The sequence below is a fragment of the Paramisgurnus dabryanus genome, chromosome 3 (genome assembly GCF_030506205.2).
Source record: "Paramisgurnus dabryanus chromosome 3, PD_genome_1.1, whole genome shotgun sequence".
NCBI lineage: Eukaryota > Metazoa > Chordata > Actinopteri > Cypriniformes > Cobitidae > Paramisgurnus > Paramisgurnus dabryanus.
In genome coordinates this window covers 3,795,063-3,817,342 of record NC_133339.1, presented here as the reverse complement: position 1 = coordinate 3,817,342, position 22,280 = coordinate 3,795,063, and the positions used below count along the sequence as shown (strand labels likewise).

The window sequence follows — 22,280 nt, the reverse complement described above, 5'->3', positions numbered from 1 at the left end:
TGTAATTGCTTTGTACTTGTTTTTATTCTGATGTATTTGCTATGTTATTGTAGCGCTTTGGGTATATGAAAAGCGCATTATAAATAAAATGCATTATTATTATTATTATTATTATTATTATATATATATATATATATATATGGTTTTTAAAACAAAATGCTGGGTTTTATATATATATTATGAAAAACGCTTTGGAAAAGAGTTGGGCGATTACCAGAACACACTTGTAACCACTTGACACAGAGAGTGTCCCCATAAACTGAAACGCTAAAAAAAACATACTAAATGATAGTTTTTCATAGATTAAAGACTGGCAACAGGTTTTTGTGACATTGGGGTTAGGGATTGGGGTAGGTTAAAGGAATAGAATATAACAGTTTGGACAGTATAAAATGCATTGCGTCTTTGAAGATGTCCCCGTAAACCACATATACCAACATGTGTGTGTGTGTGTGTGTGTGTGTGTGTGTGTGTGTGTGTGTGTGTGTGTGTGTGTGTGTGTGTGTGTGTGTGTGTAATATTATTATATTATATACATTGTAAGCATTTGAATAAAATCATCTGCCAAATAGATAATATAATGTGAAAATATAAATGTAGTTATGTAGGCTACTATATCACTTTAAAAGTCCAAAAAGTAAGATCATCTTTAACAAGTTACTTCAATTGGTAACACTACAAAAACTTAAAAAGGTGAAATTTTAAGTTGAAAAAATATTTGTCTAGTGTTACCCATTGAAGTTGATTCAACGTTTCACTTTTTAAAGTATATAAAAAATAGTCTATTCTAAGCTGATGTGCTATATCTAAAACATTTTAGTTGCCGTTTTAAATGATTCTCTGTCTTTCGTTTGTTGTGATTGTTTTTCTGTGGTTATTTTGTAATATAATGAATAGGATTGTATATGTGTTATTTGTACAAAAAGTGCTGCGATGTTTGCTTGGGTAAATACAAGGCAAGTTTATTTTTGTATAGCACATTTCATACACAGAGGTAATTCAAAGTGCTACATAGAATAAGAAACACATGATAAATGAGAATTTAAACAATTAAAAGAAAAGAAATGTAATTTTGTAAAAACAGTGAAACAGTTGACAGGTTTACTATTGCTCAGAACAGGATCTTTGGATCCTTTAAATCATCGGGCTTTACATTAGCATGCTATCCACAGCTTGTGTGGGACTATATATGAAGGTAAAATGACAGCAAAAAAATTTGCTTGCGAAAGATAAAATTGGTGGGGGTGTAAAATAAATTTGCATTAGTAAAAACTGGTTTGTAAAGGTGTAAATCAAGTTACAAGGGTAAGAAAACAAGTTTTGCAACATTGTACTGTTAATCGCAAGTGTAATTCATGTGTTTTAAAACTGAAACTTCATATTACGCTAAACTGTATTCATCTGACCTCTTCTGACCTTTTCTGCGCCGTGTTACAATGAACCCTACATTTGTTTGTGCCCCACTCACCCCTACATATTATATCAGACATATATAAACATTCATAAAAACTTTCACTTTAAGCTAATATTTTACCCAAATAACATGAATAAATCTTGTATTAATTAAATTAATTCTATTACTGAAACTAAACTCCACATTAAAACTTTACTTCTTGCCTGATGTCATACGTTGGTTATATGGTTTGTCCTTTTCCTAGGCAGGTGAAACAAGGAAGACCAAGCGCACTGAGTAAACTGTATCCACAATGTATACAATCAGATTGATGCAGGTCATCACCGACACAACAACCAGGTTGTCCCAGTAGCAGGGGTTACATACCGTTGGTCTCGGATTGTCCCGGAAGCTGTAGAGTGGCCACATAACCACTGCCGTCATGTACATCATAACCGCCAGCACATTGTAACCCGTCAGACATTTATCAAACGGAAAGGGGCATCGAGCCAACAACCTACAGATTGTCAGGAGGATGATGAGAAGAGAGACGATGAAGCAGATGGAGTAGACGGCCACACACCACTGCAACCCAGGAAAATAACTGTAAAAGTTTGAGTCCAGCGAGATGAAGATAATACAGGAAACAAAGGCCTCCACAACCTTCAGTAAGCCGGGCACAGTGGACAGGAACCCGCTGATCTCCCCGGGTTTCGCTCTGGTTAGACCTACTTCCACTGCGTACAGGATAAAAGACAAACAGGACATCACCGTAGCTACAATCCCATGAGCGCACGTCGAGCACACATAAAACTTAGGGTAGATGACCGAGGCTGCCATCACCATCAGGGTGGCCAGCATCGCAAACGCCGCAGTGAAGTCATCCCAGGAGATGGGCACCTTGTTAGTGAGGCTGGTGAACTCCAGAATAATGATGAGGAGGGTCATGAAACAGCAGAAGCACCAGGTGAACATGCACCATGCCCAAAATGAACTATTCCTGTGACCCTGAGAAGCCACCAGACTGAAAGTGATGCAGGTCAGCACAAATTCGAAAATCCGGACAATTCCGACCGGTGTTGTTAAGGATTTGATGTTCAGAGTTACCATGATGACATTTTGGAGTATATTTGAAAATTGATCTGGTTCCTTCAGCCTTTTAAATCAAAATCTGTCATCAGTTTCCTTTCTTCTCTTTGATAGGTCTCTCATACTTGCTCACCATTCCAGTATAATTTTCTGTTTGGCTTTTGCACTGTTGTCCTGTCTGTTCCTCCGGGTTACTGTGCACGTAATGTCCGTGCCCTCAAGGAAAGAAGTAAAGGGAGGGGCAGCACATTGGCCACATCCTCTTGATAACTCATTGTTTTATTAACTAAAGCTATAGCAAAATGGCCTTGATTTGCAAATGTCAAGTCGATGTGAAATTCAAATAATTGAAGAGAAGATAAGACATAGGGTGGATCTTGTGTAAATAAGATAAGAATCTTAACAAATAAGGTTTATTATGGTTTTCATGCAACACTCATTTGTGAAATAGGGATATAGAGACATGAGTATGATGAGAAATTATGTCATTTGATGAGGGTTTTCATAATGCAGATTGTTAGCAAACTATCTAAATTGTTTTTAGAAATAAAATTACACAAAAAACAAACTTGCATATTCAATAAATTCCAGTATGCACCGTATCTTTTTGAGTTATCTTTTGATCAATATGTCTATTAACTAAACATTAAACATCCCTCGCCTCTTTGTGGTTCAAGTTTTACCATCTGATGCTATGAGCTTGTATGAATAAATATTAGCGAGAATATCACTACTATTTCTGGCTTAGAAGTTGCATCCATTTCAGCAAATAGAAAATACGGCTTAGCTTCAATTTAATAAAACTTACATTAAATACTTATTTTCCAGCTCCCCTAGAGTTAAACATTTGATTTTTACCGTTTTGGAATTCGTTCAGATGATCTCCGGGTCTGGCGGTACCACTTTTAGCATAGCTTAGCACAATCCATTGAATCTGATTAGACCATTAGCATTGCGCTAAAAAATAAGAGTTTGGAAATTTAAAACTTGACTCTTCTGTAGTTACATCGTGTACTAAGACCGACAGAAAATTATAAGTTGCTATTTTCTAGACAGATATGACTAGGAACTATACTCTCATTCTGGCATAATAATCAAGGGCTGCGTCCGAAACCGCATACTGTATAGTAGGTTCTGAATTAGATGAAGTGCCTACTTACTTGGCGTTAAAACAGTAGGTACTGTATAGTATGAATCCGGGTAGTATGAATGAGATTCGGACGTACTACATCCGCCATGTTGCTAGGGATGGCTGACGCGAAACAGTCGTTCCGAAGCTTTGCGAGATCCCGAAGCGCAGATGTGTCGAAACACTGATCCGAAGCGTGATTCAAAACACCCATGTCACGTGACTATGACCAAACGAAGCCTCGAAGTGTTTCACTAAGTGTTTCATCAGGTGTGGTCTGCCGAATCAGCGTTTGATTGGCACGGTCGGGAACAGACAACACAATCGCACATATCTATAAAAGTGAAATAAACGCATATTGACCTTGTGGGTTTTTGTGAGAGGAGTTTTTCAAAGGCTGGAGAAATTATCTGTAAAAAAAGAAGTAGGCTAAGTCCTTCCACACACAGCAGATATTTATATGTGACATGGTGGCTTGATATATTTTATTAATTTCTTATTGTTTATGTGGTATTTATCTCTATTCAATTTATTTATTAAATAGACCAGCTTATAGTTATTGACAATGATGAGCCTAAAAGCTCATGTAGTTGTCAAACAGATGTTAAAACAACAACAAAAAATATGTAACTTAATTGTGACGACGGTAATAACAATGCGTTTTCCGGGGTTCGATCCAGCGGGCTTTTGCATGCGAGTCGAAGACATTATCCACTCTCCCACCTGATCACTCGTATAAATTAAACAACATGTGGGATACAATTTGTCAGCGCTCGTCTAAAACCTTGTCAAGGCTGCTCTATGGCAATACGTGCAAATGACCACTAGGTGTCACTGTGGAGGCGGTTTCGATTCATGTTTCGAAGCCTCGACACAATTGATTCAACTGTTTCAGTGTTTCACGAAGCCTCGCTCTGCCCATCACTACATGTTGCTACATCACGTGACATACGTCGTCATCACGTCATGTCATTTCAGCGCGAAAACAGCCGCGTGCCTCTTCTTCTTCGTTGGATAACTCCTCGTCCGGGGCATCATGGGATAGTGAAGCGTCCATCGTATGCACACTGCAAAATCTAACCGGAAGTAGTAGGTCATCCGGGTACTTTTCGCATACTGTTTTTCGAATACTATGTATTCGGACATACTACTCGCCTCGCCTACTGCTTTTCGCGTACTATATAGTATGTAGTAGGCGGTTTCGGACGCAGCAAAGGGCTTTGCATGCTGCAGGAGGCGCACTGATATTACGCAGCAGCCGAAAATAGTCCCCTTAGTAACTTTCAATGGGCAGTGTCAGTGTGTAATATCATTACGCCTTCTGCAGCCATGTTACAGCAGCAAAGTCCTTAATTATTACGCCAGAATGAGAGTATAGTTCCTAGCCATTTATAACTTTTAATTTTCTGTCGGTCTTAGTAAACAATGTTACTACAGAAAAGTCAAGAAAAAAATCGAAACTCTTTGGTTATTTTTTAGCGCAATGCTAATGGTCTAATCAGATTCAATGGATTATGCTAAGCTATGCTAAAAGTGTTAGCGCCAGACCTGGAGATCAGCTGAATGGATTCCAAAACTGTACAAATCAAATGTTTAACTCCAGGGGAGCTAGAAAATGAGCATATTTTAAAAAAGTGGAAATTTTAAAAAATTAAAAAGAGGAAATAAAAAAATTCCTCTTTATAGACATATTCTGCTTATTCCTTTAACACCGTGTATAGTAATCTCTATCAGTCAACTGTCATAGGAAGTGCATTTGAATATATTGCAGAAGAACAACAAAATTATGAGGCTGTAACTAGAGAAGCCAGTTTGTGTTAGAAAGACTTTGACCTTGTGTCCACACCTACAATATTTACACAGACAAACATACTGCTTGGATTAGAAATGTTTCTGTCTCCCATCACTGTTTCATATTCTCAGTATATTTACTTTTGAGTCACACTTACTTCAACATCAGTTCATGTTTGTTTTTGATCATGTTGTACAGGAGGCTATTATATTAATTTACTCCACAGATTATACAAAACACACCTTTGTTCTGTTGAACTTTCTGTATTTATACTCTCAAGTCAAGCATTTCAGCCAGTTCACAAGCCACACCTTTCTCATGCTGAGAAATAAGATATAACTTACTGCTATAGACAGAATGCATGCAAAAGCTGAGGCAGCTTGTTGCCTCACTGCCTCATGAGCCAATGACTTCGGAGGCATGAAGGCAACTCCGGAAGAAGCATTCGGACAGCATTCACAGGCAGCACATTGGAATTCTGTTTGATAAATAATAAATACAGAGAGCAAATTTGTGATAACTAATCCCATAATTACTGTGAGAACAACTCTAGAAATCATATGAAGGAGTCTGATTTCAAATCACTCTCCCGATGTGGAGAAAAATTATGTACAAACTACAAAGCAGAATTTTCAGGCCAGTAGTGCTTGCTCATAAAATGTAAACAATTTCCTCTCTAATTTTTAAGATAAAATATTACAAGTTTAAGGAAAATCAACATCCTTTATGTGGAATAATAAAACCATATTGAATCAGGTGCAGCAACATTTTTTGATCCACTTAATCTTAAAATTATTATTTATTTAGCAATATCCACACAATCCAGCATGTCGAAACCTCCTTTAGATTTCTTCCCAGTTTTGTAAGGTGGTGGTATTTATTTTTCCAACAAAAATTAACCAACAATCTAATTTCTTTACACACACACACGCGCACGCAAGCACGCACGCACACACGCACACACACACACACACACACACACACACATATATATATATATATATATATATATATATATATATATATATATATATATATATATATATATATATATATATATATATATAACAGTCCTGTAATGTTAAACAATAATTGTTCAGATTAATCATGCACTGGAATTATTTCACACTTTGTAAAGGTTAACTGGAGACTTAAGGCATTAGAAAAGTAGCTTCCTGAAATAAGTGAAGGGACTAGAGATGTATTTTAATATTATTGCCCTGTCATCAAGGCATCAAAATGTGCAACAAACACAACACAAAACACCATTCATAAACTGAAATATCTCTGAAACAATAAACAATATTTTAACAGCCCGTGTAAATGCACAAATATTTCTGAAAAAAAATAAAAGCAGAATAAAAATGAAATAAATAAATTGAAAAAAATTAGGAGGGTGCACAATCGAATTCAATCAATTTAAAAAGAGGAATTTAAAGCATTATAATAGTCCATAACGTTAGTCCTTTAGCTTTACGCCTTGAACGTCAATTCAGTGTTTCAAAATAAATCTTCATTTGAATCTTAATCTGATGAATATTGGGCTTAATCCGATACCACTTGTATTTATGAATCTAAAACGTACATTATAAAAATAAGATTTAAAAAGAAAATAGGACTTTTATGGATGTAATTTCCCTTTAAAAGAAAATAATATATTTTTTCAGTACTCTATTTTTCCTTGAAAAATTAATTAAAATAAATGTTTAACGTCAATCCTAAAAAAATCTAGTATATATTAAATAAAAAATAGTTATTAGATAAAATTAAAACAGTTTGGCGCTCACGCGTGACGACACACCAATGACGTGAATAACGTGTACCGGAAGAAATGCTGAAGGCGGCTGCTGGCGTCAGTTGCCGCTGCCATTTATTTACAAAACACTGTCTAAAGTCTATTTTATTTGTTGCTCTGTATTTTACTCTCACCCAGCACAAATGCTCTAGTTTAAAGCAGGTTTAACAACGTCGTCACGGGAAACACATACAAATGTGAAGACGGATTGCAGTGTATTATCAAAATAATCAATAATTCATGACAAAATCCGAGTGGACGCGATATGTGAACTCTTTACTCCTTACTCCTCCAGACTGTTTCCATTAAAGGGGGTATGTTCCCATCTAGTTATATACATATTTATTTTAGTTAAATTTAAGTGCCATGTAAAATGTATGTTAAAGCATATAGACAACAGAGTCAGTGTGACAACACAACTGTTTAATATAATCAGACTATCTGTAACTGATTAAAGCATTCTTCTCTTCTTCTGTGGTTCAGTTGATGTCAAGTCCAAGCGTCACCCTGGAGGACGAGGAGACGAAGAGATGCACTGCTGGTGCAAATTCAGAGAAAGCACAGAGTTCATCTAAAATCAACAGCAATGACCCTCCACACCCCACACCTGATCGGTCTGTATTATATGATGTTTTTGTCTTATTTACTTTATTTTGCTTGCTTGGGTTATAGATGTTTGTGTGCTTTATTTTAACTTAAGAATTGTGACATTTTACCCCACAGATTAAGTTTGGATTCATCTATCATCGCTACGGGGATGAGCCCCTCCCCTTCTAGTGATGGAACAAGTCTTCTTTCGTTGCCATGGGAGATAGTTACCCAGATAGCCTCGCATCTTCCTGCCGACTGTATCATAAATGTGCTGCCACAGGTAATGGTTCTTTTAACATCTCTTCATGACATAACGTGCACTTACCTAAAGGATTATTAGGAACACCATACTAATACTGTGTTTGACCCCCTTTCGCCTTCAGAACTGCCTTAATTCTACGTGGCATTGATTCAACAAGGTGCTGAAAGCATTCTTTAAAAATTTTGGCCCATATTGATAGGATAGCATCTTGCAGTTGATGGAGATTTGTGGGATGCGCATCCAGGGCACGAAGCTCCCGTTCCACCACATCCCAAAGATGCTCTATTGGGTTGAGATCTGGTGACTGTGGGGGCCATTTTAGTACAGTGAACTCATTGTCATGTTAAAGAAACCAATTTGAAATTATTCGAACTTTGTGACATGGTGCATTATCCTGCTGGAAGCAGCCATCAGAGGATGGGTACATGGTGGTCATAAAGAGATGGACATGGTAAGAAACAATGCTCAGGTAGGCCGTGGCATTTAAACGATGCCCAATTGGCACTAAGGGGCCTAAAGTGTGTCAAGAAAACATCCCCCACACCATTACACCACCACCAGCAGCCTGCACAGTGGTAACAAGTAATGATGGATCCATGTTCTCATTCTGTTTATGCCAAATTCTGACTCTACCATCTGAATGTCTCAACAGAAATCGAGACTCATCGGACCAGGCAACATTTTTCCACTCTTTAAATGTCCAATTTTGGTGAGCTATTCCTATTTGTAGTGGAGATGAGTGGTATCCGGTGGGGTCTTCTGCTGTTGTAGCCCATCCGCCTCAAGGTTGTGCGTGTTGTGGCTTCACAAATGCTTTTCTGCATACCTCGCTTGTAACGAGTGGTTATTTCAGTCAAAGTTGCTCTTCTATCAGCCTGAATCAGTCGGCCCATTCTCTTCTGACCTCTAGCATCAACAAGGCATTTTCACCCACAGGACTGCCGCATACTGGATGTTTTTCCCTTTTCACACCATTCTTTGTAAACCCTAGAAATTATTGTGCATGAAAATCCCAGTAACTGAGAAGATTGTGAAATACTTAGACTGGCCCGTCTGGCACCAACATGCCACGCTCAAAATTGCTTAAATCACCTTTCCCATTCTGACATTCAGTTTGGAGTTCGGGAGATTGTCATGACCAGGACCACATCCCTAAATGCATTGAAGCAACTGCCATGTGATTGGTTGATTAGAAAATTGCATTAATGAGAAATTGAACATGTGTTCCTAATAATCCTTTAGTTGAGTGGATATCTTATTATGTGATATGGTAAAAAAAATGTGACGTGTGTCTTTCTGCGTTTAGGTCTGTCAGGAGTTGGGAAGGGTCAATGAGGACCGCCTGGTGTGGCAACTTCGAGCTCAAAAACTGTCAGGCCCTCGTACGTCATTTCCTGTAGGACCAAAGGATGACTTTGACTGGTCTAAAGCCTGCTTGGAAATGGAACAGCTGATTGGTTTCTGGACAGGGCAAGAGGAACATCGGGAAGATTTGGCAGGGGCAGCTGATGCGATGGATGGCGAAGAACAGGTAGCTGGGGACGATTCGGCTGAAATGCAGGAGAATGTTGATTTGAATGTTGATGCAGAGGTCGCAGATGAAAATGTGCAGGATGTAGATTTGAAAACTGATGCAGAGGTCGCGAATGAAAATGTGGAGAATGTTGATTTGAATGTTAATGCAGAGGTCGGGGATGAAAATGTGCTCATCGGAGCTCAGAATGGCCCTCACAGGCCACAGGGGATAGATGCCGAAAGTTCTACGTCCGACAGTCCTTCTTCACCCTTGGAGCACATCGTACTCCCTTCTGGCCACTTTGCAGATGTGAATTGTGTCCTGCTGTTGGGTGGAGAGGGGGCGCTGTGTGCTTCTGGCTCCAGGGACAGAAACGTGAACCTCTGGGACCTTCGACAAGGCTCCAGAGGGACGTTATTGCATATGCTAGGGGACAGGGGTTTTATTAGCACCCACCGTGGATGGGTGTGGTGCCTGGCATCAAGTGGGCCTCTGCTGGCATCAGGATCATTCGACAGCACTGTCAGACTATGGGATCTTGCAGCGGGAGGGGCTGAGCGGGGTCTATACAAGTGCAAAGCTGCCGTATTATGTATGTCCTGTGAAGGAGAGACTGTGCTGGCTGGATTACATGATCAGAAAATAAACATCTATGACACCCGAGGTAAGTCACTTACACTTGGGATCTTGTTATGAATTAAATTAGGCTAATGAGAAGTTCTTCAGTTCTTGTACATACATGTTTATTAAAAATATTAAATAATAAAATATATTCAATAATTAAAATATTGAAATTTATGCGGTATAGCTACAGATCCATTGGTCACGAGTCTTCATCACCACAGTGATGCTGTGCTGTCCCTGGCATCTAATGACCAGTTTATATTATCTGGCAGTAAAGACCAAACCATTGCTCTGTATGACCGTAGGGCAGGAAAACTTCTGCAGAGGCGTCAGGTATACACGCACACAGAATATAAAACAATAAAGGTTTCAGCTGTAAAGAAAATGTAAGTTTTTTGTAATCACATTGCTTTTATTGTCCACAGCTGCGCTCCTACCTGCTGTCGATGTCCTACAGCGATCGAGAGGTTTGGGCTGGAGACAATCGTGGACTCGTCCACACCTTCTCTTTGAAAAATGGCTCCCTGACACCCATTTCCAAATTTAACATTCACAATGCGATGGTCACGGGCATCCACTCCTCACCCGGGACCCTCTACACGTGCTCTTCTGACCGGACTGTCAAGGTAAAGCTTTTGTCTGTTATAAAACCATTTTGTTGATGTAAGCTTTCCAGAAGCCCATATTTGTTTTTTTAATCCAGGTCCACCTACCATGTGCCCCACCCAAAACACTGTGGACACTTCATCATCAGGCAGGGGTAAACGGGGTATGGTCAAACTTCACATTTATTAATTTTCTTAACTTTTCTTAAAGGTGACATAAAATGATTGAACGGGATATTTATCCTCATTCTGTGATGTGACATGTACACAAAAAATGTTTTGTTTGGGTCTGTAATGCCTTAGAAGCTTCCTAAAAACCTCTCTCAGAGAGCTCTATTAGGGTGGGGGTTTTAAACAAGTGGTTTTGCACCTATTTGGCTCCCCCTACTGGCTTAACTTGCAATCTCATTACTGATTGGCTGACTTAGCTGCCACTCAAAAAATGTAGCCAATTATTTTAAAGTGGAGGGACAGTGAGATGCCTGTGATGTCATAAGCATCAGTTTTTCAGATTGGGCCGTTTTCTGGCTGACATTTCTAAAAGAGGAATTTCTATGAGACTGAGATGTTTAGCATGTTTAGCACTTTTTGTATGTTTGTGTATGCGGGTAGACTACCATTATTCAACAAAGACAAGGTAAAAATGGTTTTTCATTCTCTGTCCCCTTTAAAAAACAAATCTGAAGATGTAGCATTTTTTGCATGGATTTGGTTAAACCCAAGGTTTTTTTTCTTTCCAGTTAAGTGTTGAAGCAGATACACTGGCCATCGCTTCTGCCGACATGAATGTTGAGGTCTGGAGGCCCAGATGCTGAGTAAAAATATATGATGCCACTTTTCCGATGTTGATGTCATACACATGATGTCACTCGCTACAATATAATGTTGTCTATTTTCTATGCATTATACTCTTTAGTTTTTTATTTGAAAATCTGACATTCCCCGGTTTGATTTTGCACTTTTATCATTTAGTTTGTTGGGTTTAGTTTTACTTTGTGTGATCAAGAAATCATTACTTGAAGGATTCAACAAAATGATGACTGATGAATTTTGTAGCTATTACCAATATACATAGACTGAAGACACAACTACATGAATCTATAGCACATCCACAGTTTATTTCACCAAAATAGTTTCTAATTCTCAATATTTATCGCTCTAGGTGTATAGCAAACAAAACAAGAAATTGTACATTTTACATTGTTTACATGTAAGTCGACCTATATAAAATGCACTACTAGATTCACTGAAAGTAAACCATTTAAGAGCTTATTACTTGAAATACTTAATAACGCTTATATTAGTTTATTTATATTTTTGCAGAGAGTGCCGACTCCTGTCAAATTGTTAATTTAATGCAATTCTGTTTTGTTGTTAAAGCTTTACAAATGTACAAGTTCATCATTCCATTGTATTTGTTATTTAACAGATAACAATACATTGAAGTGCATTCTTATTGGCTCAGCTGAATAAAGTTTTGATGATTGACAGCCAGTTGTCACATCAGAGTAACACACAGGTCTTCTTGTCTTTAAATGGGTTGGAGGACGCAGCGATGCCTGTAAGCAGTGGATCAGCTCTCCTGTGCTCCTGACAGTACTGAACCAGCTGCTCCGCTGCTGCCGAAATCTGACAGAAATAAAACCTCTTTAAGCATTTAGCACCAAAAGACTACGCAGTAGCGTGCTATAACAAAACCTTGAGATTTTCATCATTTTTTAAATAATTATTATACATGCATTTTCTATGACATCATATTAATTGAGACACTAAATGGATATTTGTACTTAAAACATTTTTAAACATACATACATTGTAAATGTTCACTTTTCAGGAAGCCAGCTACAATAAATAGGCTACTACTGTTTAAACATGATTTCCAACAGCCGTTAGATGATGTATGCTGTCATAGACATTATGAAATGTAAATGTGTATTGTTTTGTGATAGATGGATCTCACCTTGATTCTCTGTAGCTCTGTTTCTAGTCTCAGCTGCTCCACAGTTCTTCTGGCCTGAAGAATATTATTACTGCAGTAAACATCCATCATTTCTGGAGGACCTTCAGTCTCTTAAGTCTTCAATCTGCATATAAAAATATCATGTCTGAGATTTTACCTCAAGAGTGCATTAAGTCTGTTATATACCCAATATAATTTATAATAATGGAGAGTAAAAGTGGGGAAATGTTCTTGCTTCAGTGAGATGGTGGAAGAGTGTGTGACCGGTTGGTCTGTGTGTTTATATTTCAAAGGGTTGTTCAACCCCCCAAAACGTGCGCGCACACACACCCATGCACTGTTAGAAGCTTCAAAGGCGCTGTGATGTCTATGAGTTTAGAGGTCAAATCAGCAGTGCCAGAAATGTCATTAAAGTTCAGCACTGTTTGATTATACACAAGAACAATTTTGCACAATAATAATAAAAAAAGTAAAAATATATGATGACAAATAAATATTAAATATTTGCTTGTTTATGTTTTTTATTACATTTAAATTGTATTTTATGCAAATTGGTGTAATATTTATACATTTAGTTATATTAAACTCACTGTTCCTACTTTCACTTTATATCCAACCATTTATGCACCGCACCTACACCTGAAAAATACTAGAGTGTACTGTAATATTTATTATAGTAACTCCTATACTGTAATGTTTTGTACCATAATAAATATTCCCATTAAAAAAAATATATATATATATATATATATATATATATATATATATATTAAATATATAAACGTTTATAAAGTTTTTTTGCAGCTGAAAATATATTTTATTTTATTTTTAAACGTGTTATATTTACAGGTTATAACATAAACAAAGTGTTTCTTCCAATACAACATAAATATATTAATTTTAAAATTCATTTCAAAATATACAAAAAACGGCAAAAAAAAAAAATATTTGTTGAAAAATATTTGAAATATGTTTATAAAAATTTATTTTTGGCCATTTTTTTATATTTTAAAATATATTAAAAAAATGTATATATTTGCATTGCATTGGAAGAAACAATTGGTTATTTTTCATACAAAATAAAAGTAATTTTTTCATAATATATGATTTTGTGCTGTGTGTAAATATTATCTATATTTAACCACACACACATACATATAAATACATTTAAGAAATGTTTTATTTATATATCATTTTTTTATTTATATATAAAATAGAAAAATATAAATAAATATATATACACATGTAAATGTTTCTTAAATACATACATGGATGTGTGTGTTTTTATATATAAATAATAATTACACACAGCAGAAACTCATATGTTATGCAAAAAAATACTTTTATTTTGTATGAGATTAATCTAGATTAATCTATGCCCAGCACTAGTTATAACCTGTAAACATAAGAGTGTTTGGTTTTAAAAAAGGTTAAAATTAAATATATTTTCAGCCGCAAAAAAAACTTTATAAACTTTATATTTTGGCCTGTTAAAATATGTTTTGCCTTTTGGAGTTGTAAAAGCAGAAATGTATTTGTTGCCACAGAAATACATTTTGAAATATATGTTAATGAATGTTAAAACTAATATATCTTCAAACTTAAAAATTCTGTGTTTTGGTAATGGTATGCTGGTGACCACCAGCACCAAACCATCATGGACCAGCATGGGAATTCACTTCGAATCATTTTTTTTTTATTTTTTTTATTTTTTTTTTGCTTTATGGGTTAAACTGTAGCAATGACCTTAAAAACACATTAGGTCTGAAAAGAAGCCTTCTGGGCAGTAATGCAACCAGACGTTGTTTACCAACTGCAATAGAAGAAGAAGAAGAAGCCTTTTGGTTCTTCGCATTTTGATAATTTCGTATTTAGTTTGTACCGTCGCGCTTGCCGTACTTGTTTGTAGCATGTGGTCGGTCGCGTGTACAGAACTGTGATATATCAACTACTAGCCTATATTAAACAGACAGCTAGTGGTATAACATACATAATCAAAGTGGTGAGTATAATACCAGTAATGTATCCGTGTTATAAGGGTTACTCGGAAAAGATTTGGTTTGCGCATGCGTTTAAAAGTACAGTATACACTTCATACATTACTGAGTCTGTTTACAGTCTTTGATCGCAGGCGGTTCTAGTGCGTATTTGACACCATTTTCCATTAGATCACTTGTACATGATTTGTGAAGAACTGTGGTTCTTTGAAGACTTTGGTATCATGTAAATAAAGTAATACCTGCAAAATATTGCAAGAATTCAGTACAATGCAATGGTAAATATTAATACTGTATACAATAGTACTACCGTGTGTGTGCGTGTTAATCTACTGTTTGTAGATAAGAGTGATGGCACATCAAGCCCCCTCTGTGGCGAGGGATGCTGTGTTAAAGGAAAGCAGTCCTTTGCCAGACGATATGCCCCGGATTAAAGGTTATGACTTCAACCAAGGGGTGGATTATAAAGCCCTACTGCAGTCCTATCTCACCACAGGCTTCCAGGCCAGCAGCTTTGCCCTGGCTGTGCAAGAGATCAATAAGATGGTGAGTGTGTGCAGGACAAAGCTGTAATCTATTTAAACATGAGAGGCATCTCATTCATGATTTATTAGTCAACTTTTTATTATATCACTTATCTGATAAGCACTAAATGGTTAATAACTTAGTTCATAAGTTTCACCCAAACATGCATCTTTACACTGTCTCTGTGTTTGGTGTAGATAGAGAAGAGACTGCAGCCTGTGCATGTGGAACATGAGGACAGTGATTCTCATCAGGCTGGTTCAGGCTGCACCATCTTCTTGGGCTACACCTCCAACCTGATCAGCTCAGGTGTGCGAGAAAGCATTCGCTACCTCGCGCAACACAAAATGGTACGTCACATTTCACTGACTGTATTAGTGTTGTTTCTTGCATCTATATCATCATCTGTAAAGTATCTTATGTAGCATTACTTTAAGTATTTGACTGTGTTTTTATAGATAGATGTGATAGTGACCACAGCTGGAGGAATCGAAGAAGACATTATCAAATGTTTAGCACCCACTTACCTTGGAGAGTTTAGTCTGCGTGGTAAAGACCTACGACAGCAGGGTATTAATAGGTAAGGGAACGGTTTCTAAACGGTGTGGTCTTTATATTATATTTTGGATAAATCACAATTAATTGCACACAAAAGAAAAGTTTTGAATAATATATGTGTGTGCAATGTGTGTAAATATTTTGTAAGAAATTTAAGGAAAAATATTTCAAATTTAAGAAATTTTTATTTATGTATATTTTTTAAATGTATATATAATATAAAATATATCAAAATCTTAATATACATATAAATGTTTCTTACATACATGCATGTGTGTGTATTTATAAGGGCTGTCACAAGATTAATTGCAATTAATCACATACAAAATAAAAGTTTGTTTTTGCATAATATATATGTATGCACTGTGTGTAATTATTTTGTATATATAAATATACACACACACACACACACATGCATATATGTATTTAAGAAACATTTACATGTATATAAATATTTATTTAAATTTTAATATATTTTATATTATATATAAATAAAAATGTATACATAAATAACATTTTTCTTTAATAAATACTAGGGCTGTCAAAAGATTAATTGTGATTAATCGCATACAAAATATTTGTGTGTAATTATTACGTACATATTCATTTTATATATACGTCATAATTACACATATTATGCAACACAAACTTTTATTTGTATGCGATTAATCACAATTAATTGCATACAAAATAAAAGTTTGTTTTTGAATAATATATGTGTGTGCAATGTGTGTAATTATTTTTTAAGAAATTTAAGAAAAAATATTTTAAATTTAAGAAAATTTTTATTTATGTATATTTTTAAATGTATATATAATATAAAATATATCAAAATCTTAATATATATATATATATATATATATAAATGTTTCTTACATGCATGTGTGTGTATTTATTAGGGCTGTCAAAAGATTAATTGCAATTAATCACATCCAAAATAAAAGTTTGTTTTTGCATAATATATATGTATGCACTGTGTGTAGTTATTTTGTATATATAAATATACACACACATGCATATATGTATTTAAGAAACATTTACATGTATATTAATATTTATTTAGATTTTAATATATTTTATATTATATATAAATAAAAATGTATACATAAATAACATTTTTTTAAAAAAAATACTAGGGCTGTCAAAAGATTAATTGTGATTAATCGCATACAAAATATTTGTGTGTAATTATTACGTACATATTCATTTTATATATACGTCATAATTACACATATTATGCAACACAAACTTTTATTTGTATGCGATTAATCACAATTAATTGCATACAAAATAAAAGTTTGTTTTTGAATAATATATGTGTGTGCAATGTGTGTAATTATTTTTTAAGAAATTTAAGAAAAAATATTTTAAATTTAAGAAAATTTTTATTTATGTATATTTTTAAATGTATATATAATATAAAATATATCAAAATCTTAATATATATATATATATATATATAAATGTTTCTTACATGCATGTGTGTGTATTTATTAGGGCTGTCAAAAGATTAATTGCAATTAATCACATCCAAAATAAAAGTTTGTTTTTGCATAATATATATGTATGCACTGTGTGTAGTTATTTTGTATATATAAATATACACACACATGCATATATGTATTTAAGAAACATTTACATGTATATTAATATTTATTTAGATTTTAATATATTTTATATTATATATAAATAAAAATGTATACATAAATAACATTTTTTAAAAAAAAATACTAGGGCTGTCAAAAGATTAATTGTGATTAATCGCATACAAAATATTTGTGTGTAATTATTACGTACATATTCATTTTATATATAGGTCATAATTACACATTTTATGCAACACAAACTTTTATTTGTATGCGATTAATCACAATTAATTGCATACAAAATAAAAGTTTGTTTTTGAATAATATATGTGTGTGCAATGTGTGTAATTATTTTTTAAGAAATTTAAGAAAAAATATTTTAAATTTAAGAAAATTTTTATTTATGTATATTTTTAAATGTATATATAATATAAAATATATCAAAATCTTAATATATATATATATATATATATATAAATGTTTCTTACATGCATGTGTGTGTATTTATTAGGGCTGTCAAAAGATTAATTGCAATTAATCACATCCAAAATAAAAGTTTGTTTTTGCATAATATATATGTATGCACTGTGTGTAGTTATTTTGTATATATAAATATACACACACATGCATATATGTATTTAAGAAACATTTACATGTATATTAATATTTATTTAGATTTTAATATATTTTATATTATATATAAATAAAAATGTATACATAAATAACATTTTTTTAAAAAAAATACTAGGGCTGTCAAAAGATTAATTGTGATAAATCGCATACAAAATATTTGTGTGTAATTATTACGTACATATGAATTTTATATATACGTAATAATTACACATATTATGCAACACAAACTTTTATTCTGTATGCGATTAATCACAATTAATTGCATACAAAATAAAAGTTTGTTTTTGAATAATATATGTGTGTGCAATGTGTAATTATTTTTTAAGAAATGTAAGAAAAAAATTTAAATTTAAGAAAAAATGTATTTTTATATATATATATATATATATATATATATATATATATATATATATATATATATATAAAACATAAAATATATCTAAATATATCAAAATCTTAAAATACATATAAATGTTTCTTACACGCATGTGTGTGTTTTTTTATATATACATAATAATTACACACACAAATATATTATGAAAACAAAAACTTTTTTTTGTATGTGATTAATCGCAATTAATCTTTTGACACATTTTTTATGTGTTTACTGTATTCTGTCTCTTATAGAATAGGTAATCTCCTGGTACCAAATGATAACTATTGTAAGTTTGAAGATTGGTTGATGCCTATTTTAGATCAAATGGTGCTGGAACAAAAGACGGAGGTGAGAAGTTATTGTGTTGTGTATGTTTTGTGTTACGTTTTTCGAGGGTATGTGTAGTGTTTAATTTTTTAGTTTATATGATGATTTATTAAATTAATTTATTGAAAACCTTTATTTGTGCAGTCAATGTTTAATCAATGGTTATGTATTTGTCTTGTTGAATATGAGAAATATTGTTATATATTTGTGTCAGGGCACACACTGGACCCCCTCTAAAATGATCCACAGACTGGGCAAAGAAATCAACGACCCAGACTCAGTTTACTATTGGGCCTATAAGGTGAAATTTAAATAAAATGTATATAAATCACCTTTCCCAAACTGAATATATAACTTAAACCTTCATTCCTTGTTTGTCAGAATGATATTCCAGTGTTTAGCCCCGCCCTTACCGACGGTTCATTGGGTGATATGATCTATTTCCACTCGTACAAGAACCCCGGACTGGTGCTTGACATTGTGGAGGGTGAGTTTCTCTGGATTTGGTGTGAATGCAGATATTTTGTAAAAACATTAAGTTCATTATGATTATTTTGGACACTGCAGATATTCGGAGACTTAACAGCAAAGCCGTGTTTGCCAAGAGCACTGGAATGATAATTCTTGGAGGAGGTCTGGTTAAACATCACATCGCTAATGCGAATCTCATGGTAATCACATTGACCCGAAATAAAGCACAGTTATGTTGTCGTTTTAAATAAATTTTTAGGCAATTTTTCTCATCTCTTATCATTTTCAGAGAAATGGAGCAGATTTTGCTGTGTTCGTCAACACCGGACAGGAATTTGATGGCTCTGATTCGGGAGCCAGACCGGATGAAGCTGTTTCTTGGGGGAAGATCCGCATGGATGCCACACCTGTTAAGGTAAGGTTTGGTACACAATTTAAAATGTCCAATTTCATAACAAAATGTGGATTAACTGATCTTGTTAACCATAAAGTTGTCTCTCTTCAGGTTTATGCGGATGCTGCTATAGTTTTTCCACTTTTAGTGGCTGAAACATTTGCACACAACGCCAGCAGGTTGATCAAAGAAAAGAAAAGCGACTGACTGCACTTTTCTGTCCCATAAACCTCTGTCTTTCTGTCTTTCTCCTCCTGTCGTCCAGTTTGTTTGTTCTTGCATTCACAACATCATGGATAATTGGTCCATGTGAACATGCATGACATTATTGTTTCTTCTTTTAAATATATGGCTATTTTCAGTCATATGAATGATGGTAATATATGTTAAAAAGCAGGTCGTTTCAGTTGCATTGTAAATTATTTTTACTGAATGTTGCTATTTAACTTGGTTTTATATTTAATTTTGTATCTTTGTTTTAGAAGGGACAATCTCGCTTTTATTAATTTCATCCTCAGATGCATGAACATCATCTTGTATCTGTTTGTGTTCATAAAAAATATAAGTTTTATTGTCAGTGGAAAATAGATGATTTAATAACCCACATTATTCAAGTGTAATATGTATAAAATGTGAATATAAAAGTGCAATGCTCTATATACAGTATGTGAAATATGCTTTAGTTCAATACATTATATAACCACTAGATGGCAGTTTTACGTCACTCTATTTACTATCGGTGGTTGTCATCAAACTCAAAACGGTCCTGGGTTTTAGTGTTCACAAATGGTACTGTTGATTTATTTTCTTTGGCCTTGAGATGTAAACATTGGCAAAAAAAGAAACTTTAGAGATTTATACCGTATTTAGGTGTTCTGCTGAAAATATGTAGTCAAATGGTAATGGTATATACTGTAGAAACAGCTGCGAAGCAGTAAGTGTGTGTAAATGAATCTTTTTGACCAAATTATTAAAAACAATTGTTTTTGGCCTTAGGCTTAGTTTCATATTATTTTTCCACATGTCCTTCTCCCTGTACGTCAAAATATTAGACGCTTAAGTTTAGATTTTTTGTTTGTACACAATTAAAAAAGGTATTTTTGTTATTATCTTTAAAAACAACAATATTGTTCAGTACTTTTTAATAGCAGAATGCGATTCACGAACAGTAGAGGCGCTGCGCTGAGCAACCTAAATAGACAGTAAAGTACCGCGAGAGCAGGCTTCTCTCTATGTGCGTTCGTTTCGCTCTCGCGGTACTGTGATGTCATTTTTCGATAGGTCTGCGCAGCACCTCACAAAGTCAAGCATGTATATAAGCAAACTGTGGTAAATATAATTTAAATGATTAATTGCTGATGACTTTATATTCTTCCATTTGTATATGGTGACGTAACTGTTGTTCTAAAATATGAAACATAGCCTACTATGAATGAGTAGGTGTGTCCAAAAAAATTAATAAGCATATTTTTTCCAGGCAGTCCCACTTATAAGAACTTGAGGCAAAAGTTAGGTTAAGAGCTGTGGGTGGAGTTTGCATGTCAAGTCTTTGCTTGTGTACCGCCTCACTTTCTTATCGCAGCCTCTCTGTATTTACCTGTTATGTTACCATGGTAACACCCCATACACAATACATCACACCTGTGTCAGTTGCTTTGCACACACAACTGCGCCACCCGGCAAACACAAAGGTGAAGCGACTGTATGGCGCCTCGAGTCGTAATAAAGAGAAAATCCCGCCTCAGAAACAGGAAGTACAGTGATGTCAGTTCCAACAATGACGCAGGCGTCTGTCCTCGCTGTTGCCATGGACACGTAAATGGTGCAAGTAAACATCCGGCGCTGTTGTTCTGCACATCAGCAGCAGTGTGATTTACATGACACGTGTCCACACCTGGACTAAAGACACTCGTATGAATGAACGAGCTGATGGACGCCTGGCCTTGTGCTGTTTTATAGTGCAAATAGATTTGATTGTTAAACAGCTTTATTTATTTATTAATTAGAATGTTTTTTGTTTGCTGCACAGCTTTACTGATGTTTTATTTGTTTAAAATTATTGTTTTCAAAAAAGGCTTAATGTTTTGTTAAGCACTACATGGAATTATTTTTCAACAAAAAATTATAAGTATTGAAAGAATTTATACGTTAAAAAAAAAACCTAAAACAAAGATGTTATATGTATAATTAATAAAGGTATTTATATTAATTTACATTATTCATTAATATATATTAATTTATTGTAATAACATAAAATATACATTTGTGATAAAACAAGTTATAAATTAAAACAAATTTATTTCTTTTAATCAGTATTTTATTTAAATTTATTAATTTTAATACATTTAATAATGATGCTGTTTCCTCCGTTAAGCACTTTGGTCAGTCTTGTGGCTGTTTAAAATGTGCATATAAGTAAACTAAAATTGAAACTATTAAAAAATTTGTTGAACAATACCTAAAAAAGTTGAAAATTAGATTTACTAAAATAAATAGATCTAAAATACTACTAAAATAAATAGATCTACTAAAATTTTCAGATGAACAATTTTACAAAATGCTTTTAATGTTTTGAATGTTTATATAAGACTTAATTATTGTTTATTTTTGGTTAATGTTTACAGGGTAACGTCATAGGTGACTCTTTCTCCTAACTG

General features: G+C 34.1%; 4 protein-coding genes across 5 annotated transcripts; 2 read left to right on the top strand and 2 right to left on the bottom strand.

Moving 5' to 3' along the window:
* Positions 1-950: 950 nt before the first annotated feature.
* On the bottom strand, positions 951-2,778 carry LOC135768364 (myeloid-associated differentiation marker homolog). The gene has a single exon (XM_065277603.2). It carries the CDS (start codon positions 2,501-2,503, stop codon positions 1,655-1,657), a length of 849 nt encoding a protein of 282 aa, XP_065133675.2. The 5' UTR covers positions 2,504-2,778; the 3' UTR covers positions 951-1,654.
* A 4,454-nt stretch (positions 2,779-7,232) lies between these two features.
* Positions 7,233-12,289, top strand: fbxw9 (F-box and WD repeat domain containing 9). 2 transcript variants are annotated; one of them, XM_065253022.2, is made up of 8 exons: positions 7,233-7,512; positions 7,682-7,812; positions 7,922-8,069; positions 9,358-10,231; positions 10,376-10,524; positions 10,617-10,817; positions 10,895-10,960; positions 11,537-12,286. In XM_065253022.2, the coding sequence occupies exons 2-8, from the start codon at positions 7,685-7,687 to the stop codon at positions 11,609-11,611; spliced, it is 1,641 nt and encodes a 546-aa protein (XP_065109094.1). In that variant the 5' UTR covers positions 7,233-7,512; positions 7,682-7,684; the 3' UTR covers positions 11,612-12,286. The 2 variants fall into 2 exon arrangements, with proteins under 2 accessions (XP_065109094.1, XP_065109095.1); XM_065253023.2 differs by lacking the exons at positions 7,233-7,512; positions 7,682-7,812; positions 7,922-8,069 and adding an exon at positions 8,204-8,760 and having other exon boundaries at positions 11,537-12,289.
* Positions 11,894-13,218, bottom strand: gng14 (G protein subunit gamma 14). The gene is made up of 2 exons (XM_065278014.2): positions 12,757-13,218; positions 11,894-12,425 (listed from the first exon to the last, which is right to left on the bottom strand). Exons 1-2 carry the CDS (start codon positions 12,844-12,846, stop codon positions 12,300-12,302), a joined length of 216 nt encoding a protein of 71 aa, XP_065134086.1. The 5' UTR covers positions 12,847-13,218; the 3' UTR covers positions 11,894-12,299.
* A 1,390-nt stretch (positions 13,219-14,608) lies between these two features.
* Positions 14,609-20,618, top strand: dhps (deoxyhypusine synthase). Its single transcript, XM_065253021.2, has 10 exons — positions 14,609-14,758; positions 15,096-15,299; positions 15,476-15,628; positions 15,737-15,858; positions 18,683-18,779; positions 18,973-19,059; positions 19,140-19,245; positions 19,326-19,429; positions 19,519-19,644; positions 19,735-20,618. Exons 2-10 carry the CDS (start codon positions 15,105-15,107, stop codon positions 19,828-19,830), a joined length of 1,086 nt encoding a protein of 361 aa, XP_065109093.1. The 5' UTR covers positions 14,609-14,758; positions 15,096-15,104; the 3' UTR covers positions 19,831-20,618.
* Positions 20,619-22,280: the final 1,662 nt, after the last annotated feature.

Coding starts and splice junctions, on each gene's coding strand:
- LOC135768364 (XM_065277603.2), bottom strand. CDS start 2,503: ATGGTAACTCTGAACATCAAATCCTTAACAACACCGGTCGGAATTGTC.
- dhps (XM_065253021.2), top strand. CDS start 15,105: ATGGCACATCAAGCCCCCTCTGTGGCGAGGGATGCTGTGTTAAAGGAA. Junction 15,300..15,475: donor TGCAAGAGATCAATAAGATG/GTGAGTGTGTGC, acceptor TGTTTGGTGTAG/ATAGAGAAGAGACTGCAGCC. Junction 15,629..15,736: donor ACCTCGCGCAACACAAAATG/GTACGTCACATT, acceptor GTGTTTTTATAG/ATAGATGTGATAGTGACCAC.
- gng14 (XM_065278014.2), bottom strand. CDS start 12,846: ATGATGGATGTTTACTGCAGTAATAATATTCTTCAGGCCAGAAGAACT. Junction 12,426..12,756: donor CAGAGCTACAGAGAATCAAG/GTGAGATCCATC, acceptor TATTTCTGTCAG/ATTTCGGCAGCAGCGGAGCA.
- fbxw9 (XM_065253022.2), top strand. CDS start 7,685: ATGTCAAGTCCAAGCGTCACCCTGGAGGACGAGGAGACGAAGAGATGC. Junction 7,813..7,921: donor CCACACCCCACACCTGATCG/GTCTGTATTATA, acceptor TTTACCCCACAG/ATTAAGTTTGGATTCATCTA. Junction 8,070..9,357: donor TCATAAATGTGCTGCCACAG/GTAATGGTTCTT, acceptor TTCTGCGTTTAG/GTCTGTCAGGAGTTGGGAAG.